General features: G+C 39.0%; 1 protein-coding gene across 1 annotated transcript in view; it reads right to left on the bottom strand.

The window, feature by feature from the left end:
• CDH2 (cadherin 2) overlaps positions 1 to 16,500 on the bottom strand; it is a 214,255-nt gene that overhangs the window by 26,747 nt on the left and 171,008 nt on the right. Inside the window, exons 8-14 of the mRNA XM_086682669.1 lie at positions 16,213 to 16,350; positions 15,352 to 15,537; positions 12,667 to 12,920; positions 11,204 to 11,346; positions 7,759 to 7,992; positions 7,232 to 7,465; positions 4,388 to 4,527 (exon numbers count right to left, since the gene is read on the bottom strand). Coding sequence (XP_086538795.1) covers positions 4,388 to 4,527; positions 7,232 to 7,465; positions 7,759 to 7,992; positions 11,204 to 11,346; positions 12,667 to 12,920; positions 15,352 to 15,537; positions 16,213 to 16,350 — 1,329 coding nt within the window. The remainder of the gene's footprint in view (positions 1 to 4,387; positions 4,528 to 7,231; positions 7,466 to 7,758; positions 7,993 to 11,203; positions 11,347 to 12,666; positions 12,921 to 15,351; positions 15,538 to 16,212; positions 16,351 to 16,500) is intronic.

A 16,500-nucleotide genomic window follows, 5' to 3' on the forward strand; every position in this document is an offset into this window, starting at 1 on the left:
TATATAAGGACCTCCTACAGATCAATAAGACAGAGGCAGACAACATAACAGAAAAGGGGACACAGAAGCCAGAGACCTCACAAAGAGATCAAAATGGTAAGTCAGTCAGTAAGAACATCCTGATTAGATCATACAGAGACACATGCCATCTTAGTGGCTGAAATTTAAAGACTGAAAAAAGCAAAGTGCTGGTGAGGACGTAGGGCAATGGAACCATCATGCACCAGCATGGCAAGGGGAGGGGCCAACCAGTACTGTCCCTTTGGAAAAGTGGCAAGATTGTGCTAAAGCTGCACACAGACACATTCTAGGATACAGAAATTCCAATCCCTGAGGACATACCAACAGAAATGCACACACACACACACACACACACACACACACACACACACGTGCGCGCAAAGAATATTCATAGCAGTTTTATTCGTAACAATTCAATTGTATGAACTCAGTCCAAGTATAGTAGAATGGATGAATAAAATGTGGTTAATTCCTACAAAAGAATACTTTTCAGCAATGATAAAAATGAACTACTTCTGTATATAGCATGGATGAATCTCACAGATAGAAGTCTGAGTGAAGGAAGCCAGAAACAAAAAGTACCTACTATACGATATCCATTTACATAATGAAATATAAAGCCCAGTTATGCTGTTCCATGGTGATGGAAATAAAAAATACTGGTTATTTTTGCCAGACAGCATCCTTCCTGGCAGGGGATACAAGAGAGGCTCCCGGGTGCTGGAAATGCTTTTATTGATATGCATGGTTGGTTACATTCTTAAACCTTATAAGAAGCCTTCTGCTTCTCGTTGGGATATAGGAACTCATGGGACTATTATTCACATTCTAATACAAAGAATAAGCCAGGTAAGTTACCACATCACAGATTTTTGAAACCATAAGATAACTGAGAACATAATGAGGTCCACTGAATAAAAATAAAGAAGCTAACAAGCTCTTTCTAAGAAAAATAAGACCTATTGTTGCTTTTATCTCTGGAGGAGGAGAGAGTGGATTCTGTGATTAAGGAGGTACAGGCTTCTAGTTATGGAATGAATAAGTTACAGGGATAAAAGTTACAGCACAGGGAATATATATAGTCAACAGTATTGTAACAGCGTTGGATGGTGACAGATGGCAGCTACACGTGTGATAAGCACAGTAGAACACAAAGACTTGTTAAATCGCTATGTTGTACACCTGAAACTATATAGCATTCTGTGTCAACTACACTTCAATAAAAAGGAAGCACTAAAGCCAATAAATACAATATTTTTAGAAACTATGTCCTGAACAACAACAAGAAAGGTAGGGAGAGGAACATGAGGACAAATCATTCAGACTTGCAAGAAAACTTTAGTGGCCACGAGTGGACAAGCTTGACAGATTCACATCTTGAGGGAGTGTCTACAACTCTTTCCCACAACCCTCTATCTGCTCGCTAAGGGTGTGCACCAAAGGGCCAAAGCCTTGTCAGGCTGAAGAGGAAGTCCGGATTTGATAACTGACAGAGAGCTGATGGGGGTGTGACACCAGAGACAGGAAACTCATTAGGATGCTATTGGGGAACAGTGATGATTCTAAGTGAAGGCAGTGGCCTTGGTGATGGAGATAAGCAAATGGATTTCACAAACCACTTCAGAGGTAGAAGAGACAGAACCCTCGGTGTAGCATTCCTACAGGGCATATTTTATTCTGCTGTTATGAGGTAAATCATACAATAAATAAAAACCCCGTTATGTAACTTTCTCACAGGTTTCTCTATAATGAGGACTGCAAGTGGAAATCATAACACAGACACCACGATGGACACAGGCTTTTGATCTAGATGAGCATGGCACCAAAGAACCAAGTGGCTACCAAGAGATACCATCGCAAGGCCAATACTAAATAAAGATACTAGACACAGAAGACAATATAGAGAAAGTTCCAGGAAAATCCTTGGATTACTGGGGAAGTGAGTAGGAAACAAAACATTCATGCCTAAAAGCTTAGCTAGGGACAAAGAAAACTTCAGAGGTCAGTAAAAGAAGAGGCTGAAGATTTATGGTGATGATTTTAATAAATCTGGCAATAGATAACTTCGACTATTTGATCTCAAGAATCAATCTATGTGGATAAAGTCAATAAAGGAAATCAGTCCTTCCTAAAATAACTACAACAATAAAACCTCATGAAACAATTTCTCAAAGGGACTGGATGGGAGGAGGGAGAAAGAGAGGCAGATCAGGTGGCAGTGAGTGCCTTGATCCAAACTCTCAGATGTTGAGAACGATCTTGCCTCTTGCCTCTGGGCCTCCAATTCTACGCAAGATCCCATTATGACTGCTGGCCTTCCAGTTAGTACCATTTATACTGAAGCTTCACGGAGTTGGGTTTAGATTTATGCCTAGAAAGTTATGCACAATGACATAAAAAATTAAAATACCGAGAGTAGACTTAGGAGGTAACGTGATCGATACACGTTTGCTGATCTTGAACATAGCTCAGGAAAGTGAAAGGATAGATTAATTAAGGATTAAGCCAAACATGAATTTTAATATCCGAAGACATTTATAAGCAAGAAACCCTGGGGCATATTTATAGAGCCACTTTAATTAGTCAGTATTCAAAGCAGCTTTACACATGAGTCAAGTTTTCAACATATTTTAATAAGCATCTCTTCTAAATGCAAGAGTTGAGGTTCTGTAAACCAAGCATGGAATCTGGAATCAGAAAACGTGGGTCTCAGTTCTGGCTTTGCCAGTTACAAACTCTGAGAGCAAATCACACAACTTGCTACAAGTGTAAAATAGAAAACTCTAACGGGTTGCCATAAATACTGAACACAACAAGGATGTGAACTGCTTTGTAAAACAAAAAGTGATACATTATTTCCTCAAATGAGTAGAGAAGAGAAAATATGTTCAGGAAAATTTGCTTTTATTCAAGTTAACAGTCTTATCACAAATGTCTACATGTATATTTAAGACAAAGTAGATTTGAATTTACTGATAATGATCCAAGACCCAAGGATTCTGGTTCTTATTTATTCATTTATTTATTTTTATTAAAAACATTTTTTTTAACGTTTATTCATTTTTGAGAGACAGAACAGACTGTGAGCGGGGGAGGGGCAGAGAGAGGGAGACACAGAATCCAAAGCAGGCTCCAGGCTCTGGGCTGTCAGCACAGAGCCTGACATGGAGCTCGAAATCATGGACCACAAGATGATGACCCAAGCTGAAGTCGGATGCTCAACAGATTGAGCCACCCAGGTGCCCCTCTGGGCTCTTTTTTTGACCACAGCCCCAAAGTTTGCATTTGTACATGGAAATAACCTAATTAACAAAGTATCTAAAAAAAAAATGCTTGTCATGGTGATGTCTTGTGGATTACATTAGTATCTTCCAGGTAATTGCAAGAGGAACTATATCAGAGCAGTTAGTTTAGGCTGTGACATCAGACAGACCTGGATTCAAATCTTGTATCTATCACTTCTTACTTGTTTTTGAGAGTCCCATCACCTTTAGCTCTGTTTTCTATCACAAAAGTAGAGACTTTCATAGAATAGTATCACAAGTTTCAAAGATTTAAGAGATAATAGCATATAATGTACTTGGTAGAATGCCTGGAATGTGCAGGCATTCTAAGTGTTAGCTGGGATAATACCTAAAATCTGCACATAAAGATCTTTGTGTTTCCCCTTCTGGTCACTCTCAACTCTGAATGCATATACAGTGCCCCATGTACACAGTGATACAGAAGCTCACGCTATATTATAGCCAGATGGGAACTTCAACATTTGTTGAGCAACTACTATGAGCCAGGCATCATGAAAGACACTACAGATACAAAGATGAACTAGAAATTATTGTCTCTAATTTCAAATACTTCTCAAGAATGTAAGACTCTTGAGGGCAAATATTTGCTGACTTTTCCCACTTCCATATCCCCAGTGACCAAAATAGTGTCCGGAATATTGAACTTGCTTGGTAAATATTTGTAGAATGAATTATCTAGTGCTTGTCTTGTGTATATAGTAGATGTAAATCCCATTGTAGAAGCCACTTTTACTTCTATTTTGGGTATCCAATGAAGGGGACATATAAAGAGACACATTTTTATTAGCATTATTTTAACTGAAGCTGGGTTTAAGTCCTAGCTCCTTGAAACAATGTTAGTGATTTTCTTACAAAATAAATACAGTGACATCTGGCACTTTGAAAAAAAAAATTCAAGAAACGTGAAGGACACCTAGGGAAGAATTCCCACCAAGTATTTGATAATGTGATAAGCAAAGGAACCTTGATACCATTTTCTTACTGCACACATTAACATCTGTTCTACCACTGAGATTATAGGATCACAAAATTCCATTTTAAACGTTTAAAATGTAGCTCACCTGATCTTCTTCTCCTCCACCTTCTTCATCATATTTTAAAATATTATCTCTTACATCATCTTCTGGATCAATTAAAAGTTGCTTGGCCTGGCGCTCTTTATCCCGGCGTTTCATCCATACCACAAACATCAGAACGAGGACTAGGTGGAAAAAGAGTAAGAAAAAGCATAATGTCATAGCTTTTAAAACACGACCTTTCTCATCATAGCCTTTAATACCACTAACACACTTATATGGGTCAAAAGCTTGTAATGCAGCTTCCTCTCTCTTATCTCTTTCTGGCCTCCCGTGAAGAGAGAGAAGAAAAAGCAGGGTTCAAGCACTGGGTACTGAGTGTGAAACCCTGGGTTCCAGAACCTGGTGTCCTTTGAACTCACTGGCTAAATGTCCATCCTCAATATTATCATTTACAGATAGGGATGAGAACCATTTCCATCTCTCCCTTCTGCTTGCTGGAGGATAGGATACTCCTAATATAAGGGCTTGTAAATTCTAAACCAACAAACAATAGTAAGTTAAATTGTTACTTGTTATGTAACTGCTATTTCTTTTTTTTTTTTTTTTTTTTTTAATTTTTTTTTTTTTTTTTAACGTTTATTTTTTTGGGACAGAGAGAAGACAGAGCATGAACGGGGGAGGGGCAGAGAGAGAGGGAGACACAGAATCAGAAGCAGGCTCCAGGCTCTGAGCCATCAGCCCAGAGCCCGACGCGGGGCTCGAACTCACGGACCGCGAGATCGTGACCTGGCTGAAGTCGGACGCTTAACCGACTGCGCCACCCAGGCGCCCCATATGTAACTGCTATTTCACTGAGGTTGCTCGGCCATCATTATACCCTCGGAAATCAGAGGGAACAGTACTCCCCAAGGAAGGTAAGTGCTTGCCAGGATGACTTGGGGAGCAAATCGGAACTGGATCGCCAATTGGATCTTGAGGATTTTGGGCTCCCAAAGGCTGTGCTTTTCTACTACGCCATTCTGCATTCCCGCTCCTATTAAACTGCACGTTTCAGGTTAAGAAGCCGACGGGATTCGTTGGTGCACTGAAATAACATCAGGCTTTCAGGCTTTACATTTTTGTGCCAGATCTGGCACCATGAATCTTCCAGAGGGTTGATGTTAAAATCAGCACCAATTCATTTTCCTTCAAAATGCTAGTCACCCCTTATGCCAAAGTCCGTCATGTCGAAGTCTTTCCTGATAAGGTTGGCATATATGCCACATTTTAGTTCAAATGGAAACATGTCCCTAAGTGCACATCGAAGAGCGCATTCTCTCTAAAATCTGAGAATATCAGTTTACATCCTGAAGCAAGAGATTTAATGACTCCTATTTGAGCACATTTTTATTATTGGCCATAAAAGTAAATATCCTCCTTTTAAAGCCAGATACATGATCTCATTTGCCATTGTTCCAGGGCTAAATCTAGCAAGTGGATTATTAGTACAGCAATGCAGGTTTCAAATTATAGTCAAAGTAGTCTCCACACAGGAAGTAAAAAATGCTCAGGCTTCTATGGTAATTGCTTAGAATAAAGGGACAGAATTCTAAATTACCAGAACACTTGTAAATGGAGAAAACATAAAAGAAATGGCCAACATTTTCAAGAAAGTGATTGGTGCGTAGCATGATCACGCAATAAACTAAGTCCTACTGCTATTTAACAATAAAACACAGGGCCAGGCAATTTATCCTTTTAACCTGCATGCTTAGAAGGGGCTCCTAAAGGACTTTCCAGTGGTTAATTTCTTGTATTCCACTGAACCAAAGATTGCAAAGTATCTGAAAAAGGAGCAGTTCCTTAATCTAGACTTGCTCTAAAGACAGACAATTTATTGAGCTGTGTAATCATTTCTATTATCAAATGTGCTGTATGAAGTATAATCTCTCGCTATTTTACGTAGCCCTTCAGAAACAAATACCTTGATCCCTGCATGACTGGAGTTAGCTGCTGACTGCGCTTTATATAAAGGAAAGCTAGGGAGAGCAATATACTTATTTTCCTAAATCATCAACTCCGTGTCATAAATTCATACTCAAATCATGAGTGCTCAAACTTAGCGAAGATGGTTTAACATTTTCCTATGAAAAGAGTTTGCTACAGCTCGCCAAGCCATCAGTGCCAGAAAACGGCAACGGGGCATGAGAGGAGTGCACTGGCTGGGTTTGCTGCAAACATGTAAGTGCTTGAAACAGTGCTCAGGGTTTTTCTCCCTCGGAAGTGGACCCGACTGCTCCATATACAATTTGGCAAGAAAGTGCTCATAGGTTGAAGAGAGTGGTTTAGATTGTTTTGAAAGGTAAACAGCAAAAAGTTACTTTGCAAAACATCTAGGGTGGGAAAAGAATTTAAAACCCAAGAGACAGGGGCACCTGAGTGGCTCAATCAGTTAGGCAGCCGACTCTTTGATTTCCACTCAGCTCATGATCTCAAGGTTCGGGGGTTCGAGCTCTGCATCGGGCTGTGAGCGCAGAGCCCACTTGGGAGTCTCTCTCTCCGTCTTTTCGCTGCCCTTCTCCTGCTCTCTCCCTTTTTCTCTCTCTCAAAATAAATAAAAAACATTAAAAAAAAATAAAATCCTGGGGCGCCTGGGTGGCTCAGTCAGTTGAGCATCTGACCGGCTCAGGTCATGATCTCATGGTTCGTGGGTTCGAGTCCCGCATCGGGCTCTGTGCTGAACCCTTGTTCAGAGCCTGGAGCTTGCTTCAGATTCTGTGTCTCCTCCTCTCTCTGCCCCTCTCCCGCTCATGCTCTGTCTCACTCTGTCTCTCAAAAATAAATGTAAAAAAAAACAAATTAAAAAAAATAATAAAATAAAATCCAAGAGACAATACAACTACTTACTGAGCAGGATGATGATGCAAAGGAGGATGGCGATAATGGCTCCTGTGCCAAGCCCTGCACCCACAATTCTGTCCACATCGGTGCAGTCCCCATTGGAGTCACACTGGCAGACCTTCACGCGAAGGATGGATATATTTGACTTGGGAGGATTACCCGAATCTGTGATTATGATTGGAACTTCATATATCCCAGCTTCCAGAAATTTTATCTTCAAATTAAGTTGAGCAAAATCACCTACATGAAAAAAGGAAAAAAAAAAGTTGGTAGTTAATACATAATACGATAAAAATACGCAGAATATTCCAGAACTGCATGTACTACGTAACAGCATATAGTGAGCAATACAACTATGCTGCATTATGAAGGTTTTTTTAAAGCTGTGGAAGCTTTTAATATCTTATTTAACTTTAAGTAGCCTTTAAAATATATTTAATGAGAAGATTATAAGGCACCTAAAATTAACTTTTCATATCAGGCTTCAAAACCTCTCAACTGCACATATAGTCAAATAATTAACCTGTTCTTACCATTAAGCCGAGTGATGGTCCAATTTCTCTTAATAGTCACTGGAGACAAAGGAAGATCAAAAGCAAATGGTCCAGCATTTGGATCGATGTCATAATCAAGTGCTGTGATGTTAATTGAATTGGGGTCTGGAGTTTCGCAAGTCTCTGCCTCTTGAGGTAACACTTGAGGGGCATTGTCATTAATATCAAGTAAATAGATCTGCAGGGTTCCCGTTCCGCTCATAGGGGGGATTCCTTAAAAGGAGAAAAATCACAAACCAATACTGAGCAATTCTTTCCCACGAGTCTCCATTACGGTGGAATCCTCCAAGTTTCTAGCCTGCTTGCCCTTACTGTTGTATAACCTTGGAAAAATCTAGTAGCCACAGCCTCTGGCACACTGTTTTTCCAACAAGGCCACTTCTTGCTTCCTTCCTAGCATGACCCGGAGCTGCCACTGTTGGGGTGCAGGACTGAGCCCTGTGACAATGCATGGCACCCCTGCAGAGTGTGCTTCTACACCTGCTCTGCTGTCGCTGTCCCTTACTCTGGGCCTTTTGTCTACCACGCTCCTCTAGGCGCTGTGGGGAACACAAGAGAAGCAGAACATGGGGCTCATGATCTTTTGGACCCTACTCTTGATGGAGGACTAAGACATACGCATGAAAGAGCATGAGATTTCCTTTAAAGCTTCAACACAGCCATGAAATATTTAATCTACAGGAAACACAGACCCATAGACCTCATCTTGGGAAGAAATGCCATGGAGAAGAGAAATGGTACTTATTGATCAACCAACTACCTGCCTGTCCAAGTGTTAGGCTGTTCTATATACATTATTTCATTGTAATCCTGTGAAGTACATTTGAACGGATTGGGAACCCAAGACTGTGTCAACTGCTCATGGTCACACACTCCTGTAAGGGCTGCAGTTGCTACTAAAGATGGGTCTGCCTGACCCTAAACCCACCCTAAAGATTTCTCTACTACGTTTTGTGATAATTTAGCCTCTGTGAGATTATACGTATTTATGATGTTATATTATTATATATAGTGACATAATTATTGTTTTTAGTGTAATTACATAATAGACATTAAATATAGTAAAATAGAAATATAAAAAAATGTTAAGATTATAATTCAGACACCCAGAGGTTTAAGTGACCCAGCCAAGAACATGCAATTAGGAAGGTGCACACATACATGCTGAGGAAGAGGCAAGGAGAAATCTCTATGGACCTGTCTGAGGCTATAGATGGTGCTGAAAGCAGGGAGAACAGAGGTGGGGGGACACGGGGGCTGTGGACAATATTCTAATAATGACCATAGCACCAGGAGCTCTGGGATACTCCACGGTTTGAAGACCTTTCACACTCATTATCACGTGTAATATTATTTGACTCTCATAACAACTTTATAGAATAGGCAAGACGCAAAAACAACTTCTCAGTAATGAAACCAAGGCACAGAGAGTATAAAACCTTGCCCAGTCATTAAGGAGTGGACCTGGGGCTCCACATCCAGCCTTGATTTAGAGTCAAGTGCATTTGCAAAGCATCAGAACTACACAGAGATGCAACCAACTACTTCTCTAGCATCCCAAACACCCTTTCAATTAGAAAAATCCACCTTGGTGAATGACAAATCTTGTTGTAACTCACAACTAACATTCATACATATAATTTTATAGCCCTTTATATCTCAACATAATAGTGCAAAATATATCGCTTTAAGTTCCCTCATGGAGGGAAGCTACCCCTTACGTGCAGTGAGACCATAAAACAGACACTAAGGCCGAGCTCTGATGTGCAGTGGCAAAAGCTGTCCCTACTACGTTTCAACTCCAAATATGTGAACAGTAGGTCTGATATTAGAAACGATAAGAAATATTGCTTTGAGCTTGTCACCATGTGGATTTATGATAGATACCAATCTCACTGAATCTTATTATGTAAGATCCAGAATGGTCCATCAAAACTGTTCTTATCAGAAGTGTTGATGGGTAACATTTTTCAAACTGTGCTTCTTGACCACCAAATTGAAGCCTTCTAGTTTTATGAGATGCTCGCATTCACAGTATAGCACACATATTTTAAATGATTTTAAAATATGGTTATGATTCAGTTTTAAAACTATTAACATGTAACAGAAATATTTACTTGAGTGTTTATGTCAGGCAGTTTTATTTATTATTATTATTATCTTTTATGAATATAATTTATTGTTCAGATTGGCTTACATACAACATCCAGTGCTCATCCCAACAAGGTCAGGCACTGTTTTAAAGACTTTACAGGTACAAGCCACTTTATATTCTTCCATACACTAGTAGTAGTTAGATGCTGCTACCATTATCCCTATTTAAGAGAAAAAGGAGGGATACCTGGGTGGCTCAATTGGTTAGGCACATGACTTTTGATTTCAGCTCAGGTCATGATCTCACAGTTCGTGGGATCAAGCCCTACATTGGGCTCTGTGCTAACAGCTGGGATTCTCTCTTTGCCTCTCTCGATGCCCCTCCCTTGCATAAAGCGCATGTGCTCTCTCTCAATAAATAAATAAATAAATAAACTTAAAAAATAAAAAAAAAAAGAGAAAAAGGAAATTGACTATATTTAAAATCTTATTGCTAATCCCAAAGTTAGAAAGTGGTAGACCTGGAGTCTGGATTCAGGTAGCCAGGCAGACTCTCAGAGCTTGCACTCTTAAACACATGTCATATTGAGAGCTAACAAAGCAAAACAAATCCATCACCAGGTTTATGTAAGTCATTTTTGTCTTATATAACTAAAAAAATAAGGAAGAAGAAGAAGAAGACGAAGAAGAAGAAGAAGAAGAAGAAGAAGAAGAAGAAGAGGAAGAAGAAGAAGAAGAAGAAGGTAGCTATCTATTAATTTCAATCATTTAGAATCCAGCAGAAACCCAGAAAGGGGGGAAAAAAAGGTGCTAGACTATATGTTCCAAAATGAACACACAAAAATGTGTTGTACTCACTTATTTCAATTTGTGCATGAAATTAAGAGTTTCCTATGCCAAGGCAGACGAGAGGCAGAGAATTACAAAGAGACAAAAAGGCTAGAGACAGGCCAACTGATGTCGGCAAATAGATTGACCATAAGAAGTCTAAAAAGATCACCTCAAAAAAAAACAATGCCATGGAGGCATTGAGGCTACCCTCAACTTGTAGCAACGAGGCATCATTGTATAGCAGGGCAGAAGAAATACAAACGTTTGTCATCACAGTACTAGGCACTATGCAAGACATATCGATGTTGGGAACATTCATTACAGAAGACAGCGAATATGTGAGAAAACCCAGCGGAAATGGAAAATAGAAGTAGGGGCCTCAGCTTAAAAAAGGTCAGTTTTCTAGACATAGAAAAGCTCATTTCCTGATGATGCATTCATGATGAGGCACTATTTAACAACATACAGGGTAATACAATCACCATGTTTAATTACATACCATTGTCAGAAGCAAGGAAAGTGGCATTATATATATTATTTTTCACATTTGGTGATTCTCTGTCCAAAACAGCAATTGTTGTTATTTGCCCATTCACAGGATCTATTTTTAGCCAATTGGCAGGATCAGATAATTTTGTGTATCTACAAAAGGAAAGCTTTAGTAAGTAAATATTTTAATATACGTAAGAAATAAAGCCTACTTTACAGGTTTAATTCCAAATGTCGACCAGCCCATTAACTTGTGTTTTTGTAGATATTGGTTGAAAATACAGCTTTAGCATGGAAAAGTATTTCTGTTGCAGTGGTTAAACTCTTGTCTCTTGTCTAGTTTAATGGATAACAATGATCCCAATAAAATAGTTCAACTATACCTTCTAATTAAACAGCAGCCCTAAAGTATAGGACTTAAGAGACATTATAAATAGAAGTTGAATTTTCTATCATGGAACACACCCAAAACACCAACTCATCATGGTGTTGATGAGGTCATAGTGGGGACACCCCTACATTCCTATCCTCATCATGACCTTCCCCACGGGGCCAAACTGTAGTCAGAACTACACTCTTCAGAAAAGTCCCACCATCTGAGTCTATATAAAGTAGATTTATATGTGTCAGTAGGTTTATCAACTTAAACTCCTTTTTTATTCTGGGTGGAGAGTAAGATTTTCAAGCTCAGATAACCAGTATCCAGATTGGAAAAAATACCCTGCGTGTTGAAAGGTAAAAAGTTGTAGGAGTTCAATACACCTATTATTAATTAGCTATTTCTCTATCTCGATGTCAACGTATAGAGAAATGTGGAAGATATGCAATTATCTGTTAGCAGCAGTTCTGAAAGAAGTTAAATAAAATATGAGCTAATTTAAAAAATTATCATCACCAGCAATGGATAATAGTCATGTGGGCTGTGCTCTGCCAACGACCTACTCCCTCATCAGGAAGGATAAATTAGATTGTGCTGAGGTTGGAAATCTTTACAGATATGTTTTATAAGTCCTATAACTACCGTACAGGTAAGAGGCAAAAATAATTAGCTCTTATATCTTGTTTTTGGCATGGGTTTTCTTTTTTTTCTGACGTGTGCGGAAGGGATAGATGTTACAGCTTCTGAGAGTCCCCTGTTTACTCACAGTGAAAACTTTTTGCAGTATTTGGTATAATAGCACAGGCTAAATGATTATGAAATATACAAAGATAAAAGGGGGTGGACAAAAAAAGAGGCAGAGAACATTTTTTTCTCTAAATAATTACACGAGTAGATCTATTCTTCTATTTCCTATCTAATATACTCATTGATCTATTTACTGAGAGGAAGCTTCATCAAGGAATTAAAAAAAATTTTTGTAATAAGTAGTTTGGGTTCCAGTTCAAATATTTTATTCAAATGGTAAGTAAACTTTGTGCACAGCATACAACATAAAGTAAATTTTTAAGAATGCCACAAATAGCATTTGATACCTAATATTTTGCTGCATATATCGATCAGGATCCTGAGCAGTAAATGTTGTTAACATGGTACCAGCATGAAGGCCTTCTTCTTGGCGAATGATCTTGGGATTTGGGGCAAAATAAGGGTTTTCATTCACATCAATAACTGTGACAGACACGGTTGCAGTTGACTGAGGTGGGTGCTGAATACCCTTGGCTAATGGCACTTGATTTTCAGCAGCAACAGTAAGGACAAACATCCTATTTGTTTCAAAGTCAATTGGCTGGGGAAAAAAAAAAGGAAACCATATTTTTGCAGGAAATAAGAATATTTGCATTCTGCAGTTTATTCTTAAGACTCCATTTCTAAAACATTAATTTTTCATTCACAACGCCATAGGTTCCTCTCAAATTTCTGGAAAACACGCATTAGCATGGTCAATGATTAAAATATTTATCACGATTGAGCCTGTTTATATAAGATATTTATAAATCTTGGGTACTTCAAAGATTTATGTTCACAAAATAATGCATATTACTACTGCACTGATTGCATTTATTCAACTACATCTAAAAACTTGATTATTCTTAACAGCAGCACTGTGAATCAAAAATACTAAATAGTCTGAGGTCAAGTGAGAACCCAATGGTCTAGATTATATTCTCAAACATTAGTATCAAGGCCATGCCTCATCCAAGAAAGCTTTTATATCTGGGATGAAGTACGAAGAACCAAAACCAAAATCAGAAACTATTAAAATCCTATTTTTTCATAAAGCAAAAACTTAATTCTATTTAAATGTATCATTCATAATTTGAAACATTTTAAAGTACAGACATGTACACACACACTTATGAAAAATAATAGTGTTTGTACGTGGAAGGGCTTTTTTCTTGTTTTTGTTTTTTCCTTACTTAGCAAACTAAAACTCTGGCTGTCTCTCAAAAGAATTTTAGGTGTTCTACTGGTCTGTAAAAATCTCAGCTCTAAGAACAACACTCTAGATGAAGGTAATGCACAAATAACCCATAACGTAAACATTAAGTTCCAAAGTTCCATTGAATCCTACTGTCAATAGAAGAGTTACCAGGAGTCAAGTGATCAGACTGGACTTTCATTTCACTCCTGACTTCCCTCGATCATCTTCTAGTGGAGGTGCAGATAAGTATAACCGTGTCATAAGAATTTGAAAAATGAGCTTAGAGAGCTCTCATGCCGTCATAGATGGTCTAAGAAGGATTACGAGCTGAAGCTAATGAGAAAGCCACATTATTAGCACAAACGGCACCATTTCCTACCCTAGACCACTCCCTCAAACCTTCAAACGCATAGTTTGTTTTTCTAGCACGCTAAAATCACCAATTCAACTTCCCATTGTCAATTATTTTAAACAAGACAGTGGAAAAGCCAGAAAGTAAGACAGAATTCTTTCGAGTGGTTTCATTTGCTGCATGAGAAGTCCATGACCTAACATTTTCATGCAGAGTTCTGTCCTTCAATGCATATTAAAGTGTATTTATCCCTCAGAATGGTATGACTTAGGTACTATTATCTTCCCTGCTTTCTGTATGAAGAACCTGAGGCTTAGCGAGGTTCAACAACTTGCCATGCTCACACCACTACCAAAAGCAGACCTGGGATTCGAACACATGGCCCAGCTCTGGGGTGTTCAGAGAAATTTCCAATGCCCACCTCCTGGGGGGAAACTCCCCTTCTACTCACTCATAAATTCTAGGCAACTGACACCTTGGTGCACCTACACAAGGCCCACATCTGGGTTCACTTAACAGAGTTGGGATGAGAGACAAGGGAACAGATTTCTTCACTGGGGGCTTGAAGGAAGAGATGTTCACTTTAATTTTACATTACAGCTATGCATTACACTTGCAGTCAACAGCCCCTTCCTTCCAGCACTCAGGGTGTTTTGTTTGTGACAATTAAAGATCAGAAGAACGAATTTCTTTAAGTCTTGAATATAGCATTTAAAAACAGCAGTGCAAATTCACAACGTTTTTGCAATGTAGGCCCTCTTTCTGCCTACACAACCCATTTTAATTTTGTGATATTTTCTGGTTTGTTCTCTGAGCCAGTGCTCCAAGGGGAACTTGAGAATAATAGGCATGGGGCCTCTTTCCTAATAGCTATCGACTGGTGATCAATTAATACTTGAGGATGTGCTACATCACTAACATATCTAAGCGCACTCCGTTAACACTGTGGAGGGCAATCCCGTCTTCAGAATGTTAAAACTGGCCCCAAATGATTTAAACGCAATCATATTCTAGAGACAATGTGAGAACAGTTATGTTGGTCTCAACCTAGCCTCAACAGAAACTACAAAATAAATGTGGGGTGTTTGAGTGGCTCAGTCAGTTAAGTGTCCAACTCTTGATTTCAGCTCAGGTCACGATCTCACAGTTCATGAGTTCGAGCCCTGCGTCGGACTCTGTGCTGACAGCTCAGAGCCTGGAGCCTGATTTGGATTCTGTGTCTTCCCCTCTCTCTGTCCCTCCTCTGCTCATTCTCTGTCTCTCCTTCTCTCTCAAAGATAAATAAACATTAAAAATTAACAAAAAAAATAACAAATGTGATTCCCCAAAATATGTTAATTCCAGGTTTGAAGATGTTTGAAAGAAGAAAAAAAAAAACAACCCTCAGAGTAAATAATAAACTATGGACCTGTCAGAGAGATCAGTGACCCAAGTGGAACTTACTTTGGCGACAGTGACTAAGCCGTCATTGCTGTTCGGGTCTGTCTGAATGGCAAATCGCCCTGTGGGATCCCCGCCGCTGATTCTGTACATGGCATTCCAGGCTGGCGTATGGGGCTGATCTTTATCAGTCACAGTTAGATTAGCTACTATGACATCTACCCTGTTTTCAGGGACCTCGCCATAGAACTACAAGAAAAACAAACCTCAGTTAGACGAGCGATGCGGACCGGTGAAGGACAGCGTGTCTTGATGACCCTGCTGCCCTGATTTTACTGCCCCATTAAATCTTTATTACTCACAGTCAACGAGGAAATCAGTAATGCAGGTAATCACAGCATTTATGTTTGACTTTAAAAATACTATAACTTTTCTCAGCAGACAAAATTTCTTCCAAATCATGTTATAGTTTCATTAATATTAAAATTAGTGTCCATTTGTGAGTCCCTGGGTGATTCATGTAGGGTTGGAGAAAAGGATTTGTCTGAGGGAAATCATTTTACTCAAGAGATAGTATCTGTATGCTGCCAAAGTTGTATAAATCAGTCAGGTAATATCCATTCAGTTTCGTGTACCTCAAAGTATTTGTAAATATTTTGTTATTACAGCACGAAGTATTTTTAGGCCATTTCTTCCGGGTAGCATGTTTCAACAACTTCATCAGTGGATTTGGAGACTAGGAAGGAACAAATCACTCAGGTGCCTCATTTAAAAGCCCTGGTGACAGAAAACGTCTGAGCGAGTGGTCAATTTATAATTAGGTTGAGCAAGTCACACCTCTATTTAACGCATTTATAATTCATGACAAAACTTTTCAGTAATGGACCACAGACCTAAGTTCTGTGAATGACAGTCTGTACTTACTGTCATAGCAGTAAACTCTGGAGGATTGTCATTGACATCTGTCACCGTGATGACAGCCGTAGCTGTGTTTGAAAGGCCGTATGTGGGATTGCCTTCCATGTCTGTAGCCTGAATTATTAACGTATACTGTTGCACTTTCTAAAAAGACAGAAAGATAACACCTTAAATGAAACTAATTCCTCAAGAAGACATAGCAATTGTTTTGTAAATGGCTCTTTATTACACACACGGAAAGCACAGCATCATTCATTCTGATTAGCATTACTTGAAATTTCCCATAGCGTTGAC

Source organism: Puma concolor, chromosome D3 (genome assembly GCF_028749965.1).
Source record: "Puma concolor isolate L17-30 chromosome D3, mPumCon1.1.hap2, whole genome shotgun sequence".
NCBI classification, from domain to species: domain Eukaryota; kingdom Metazoa; phylum Chordata; class Mammalia; order Carnivora; family Felidae; genus Puma; species Puma concolor.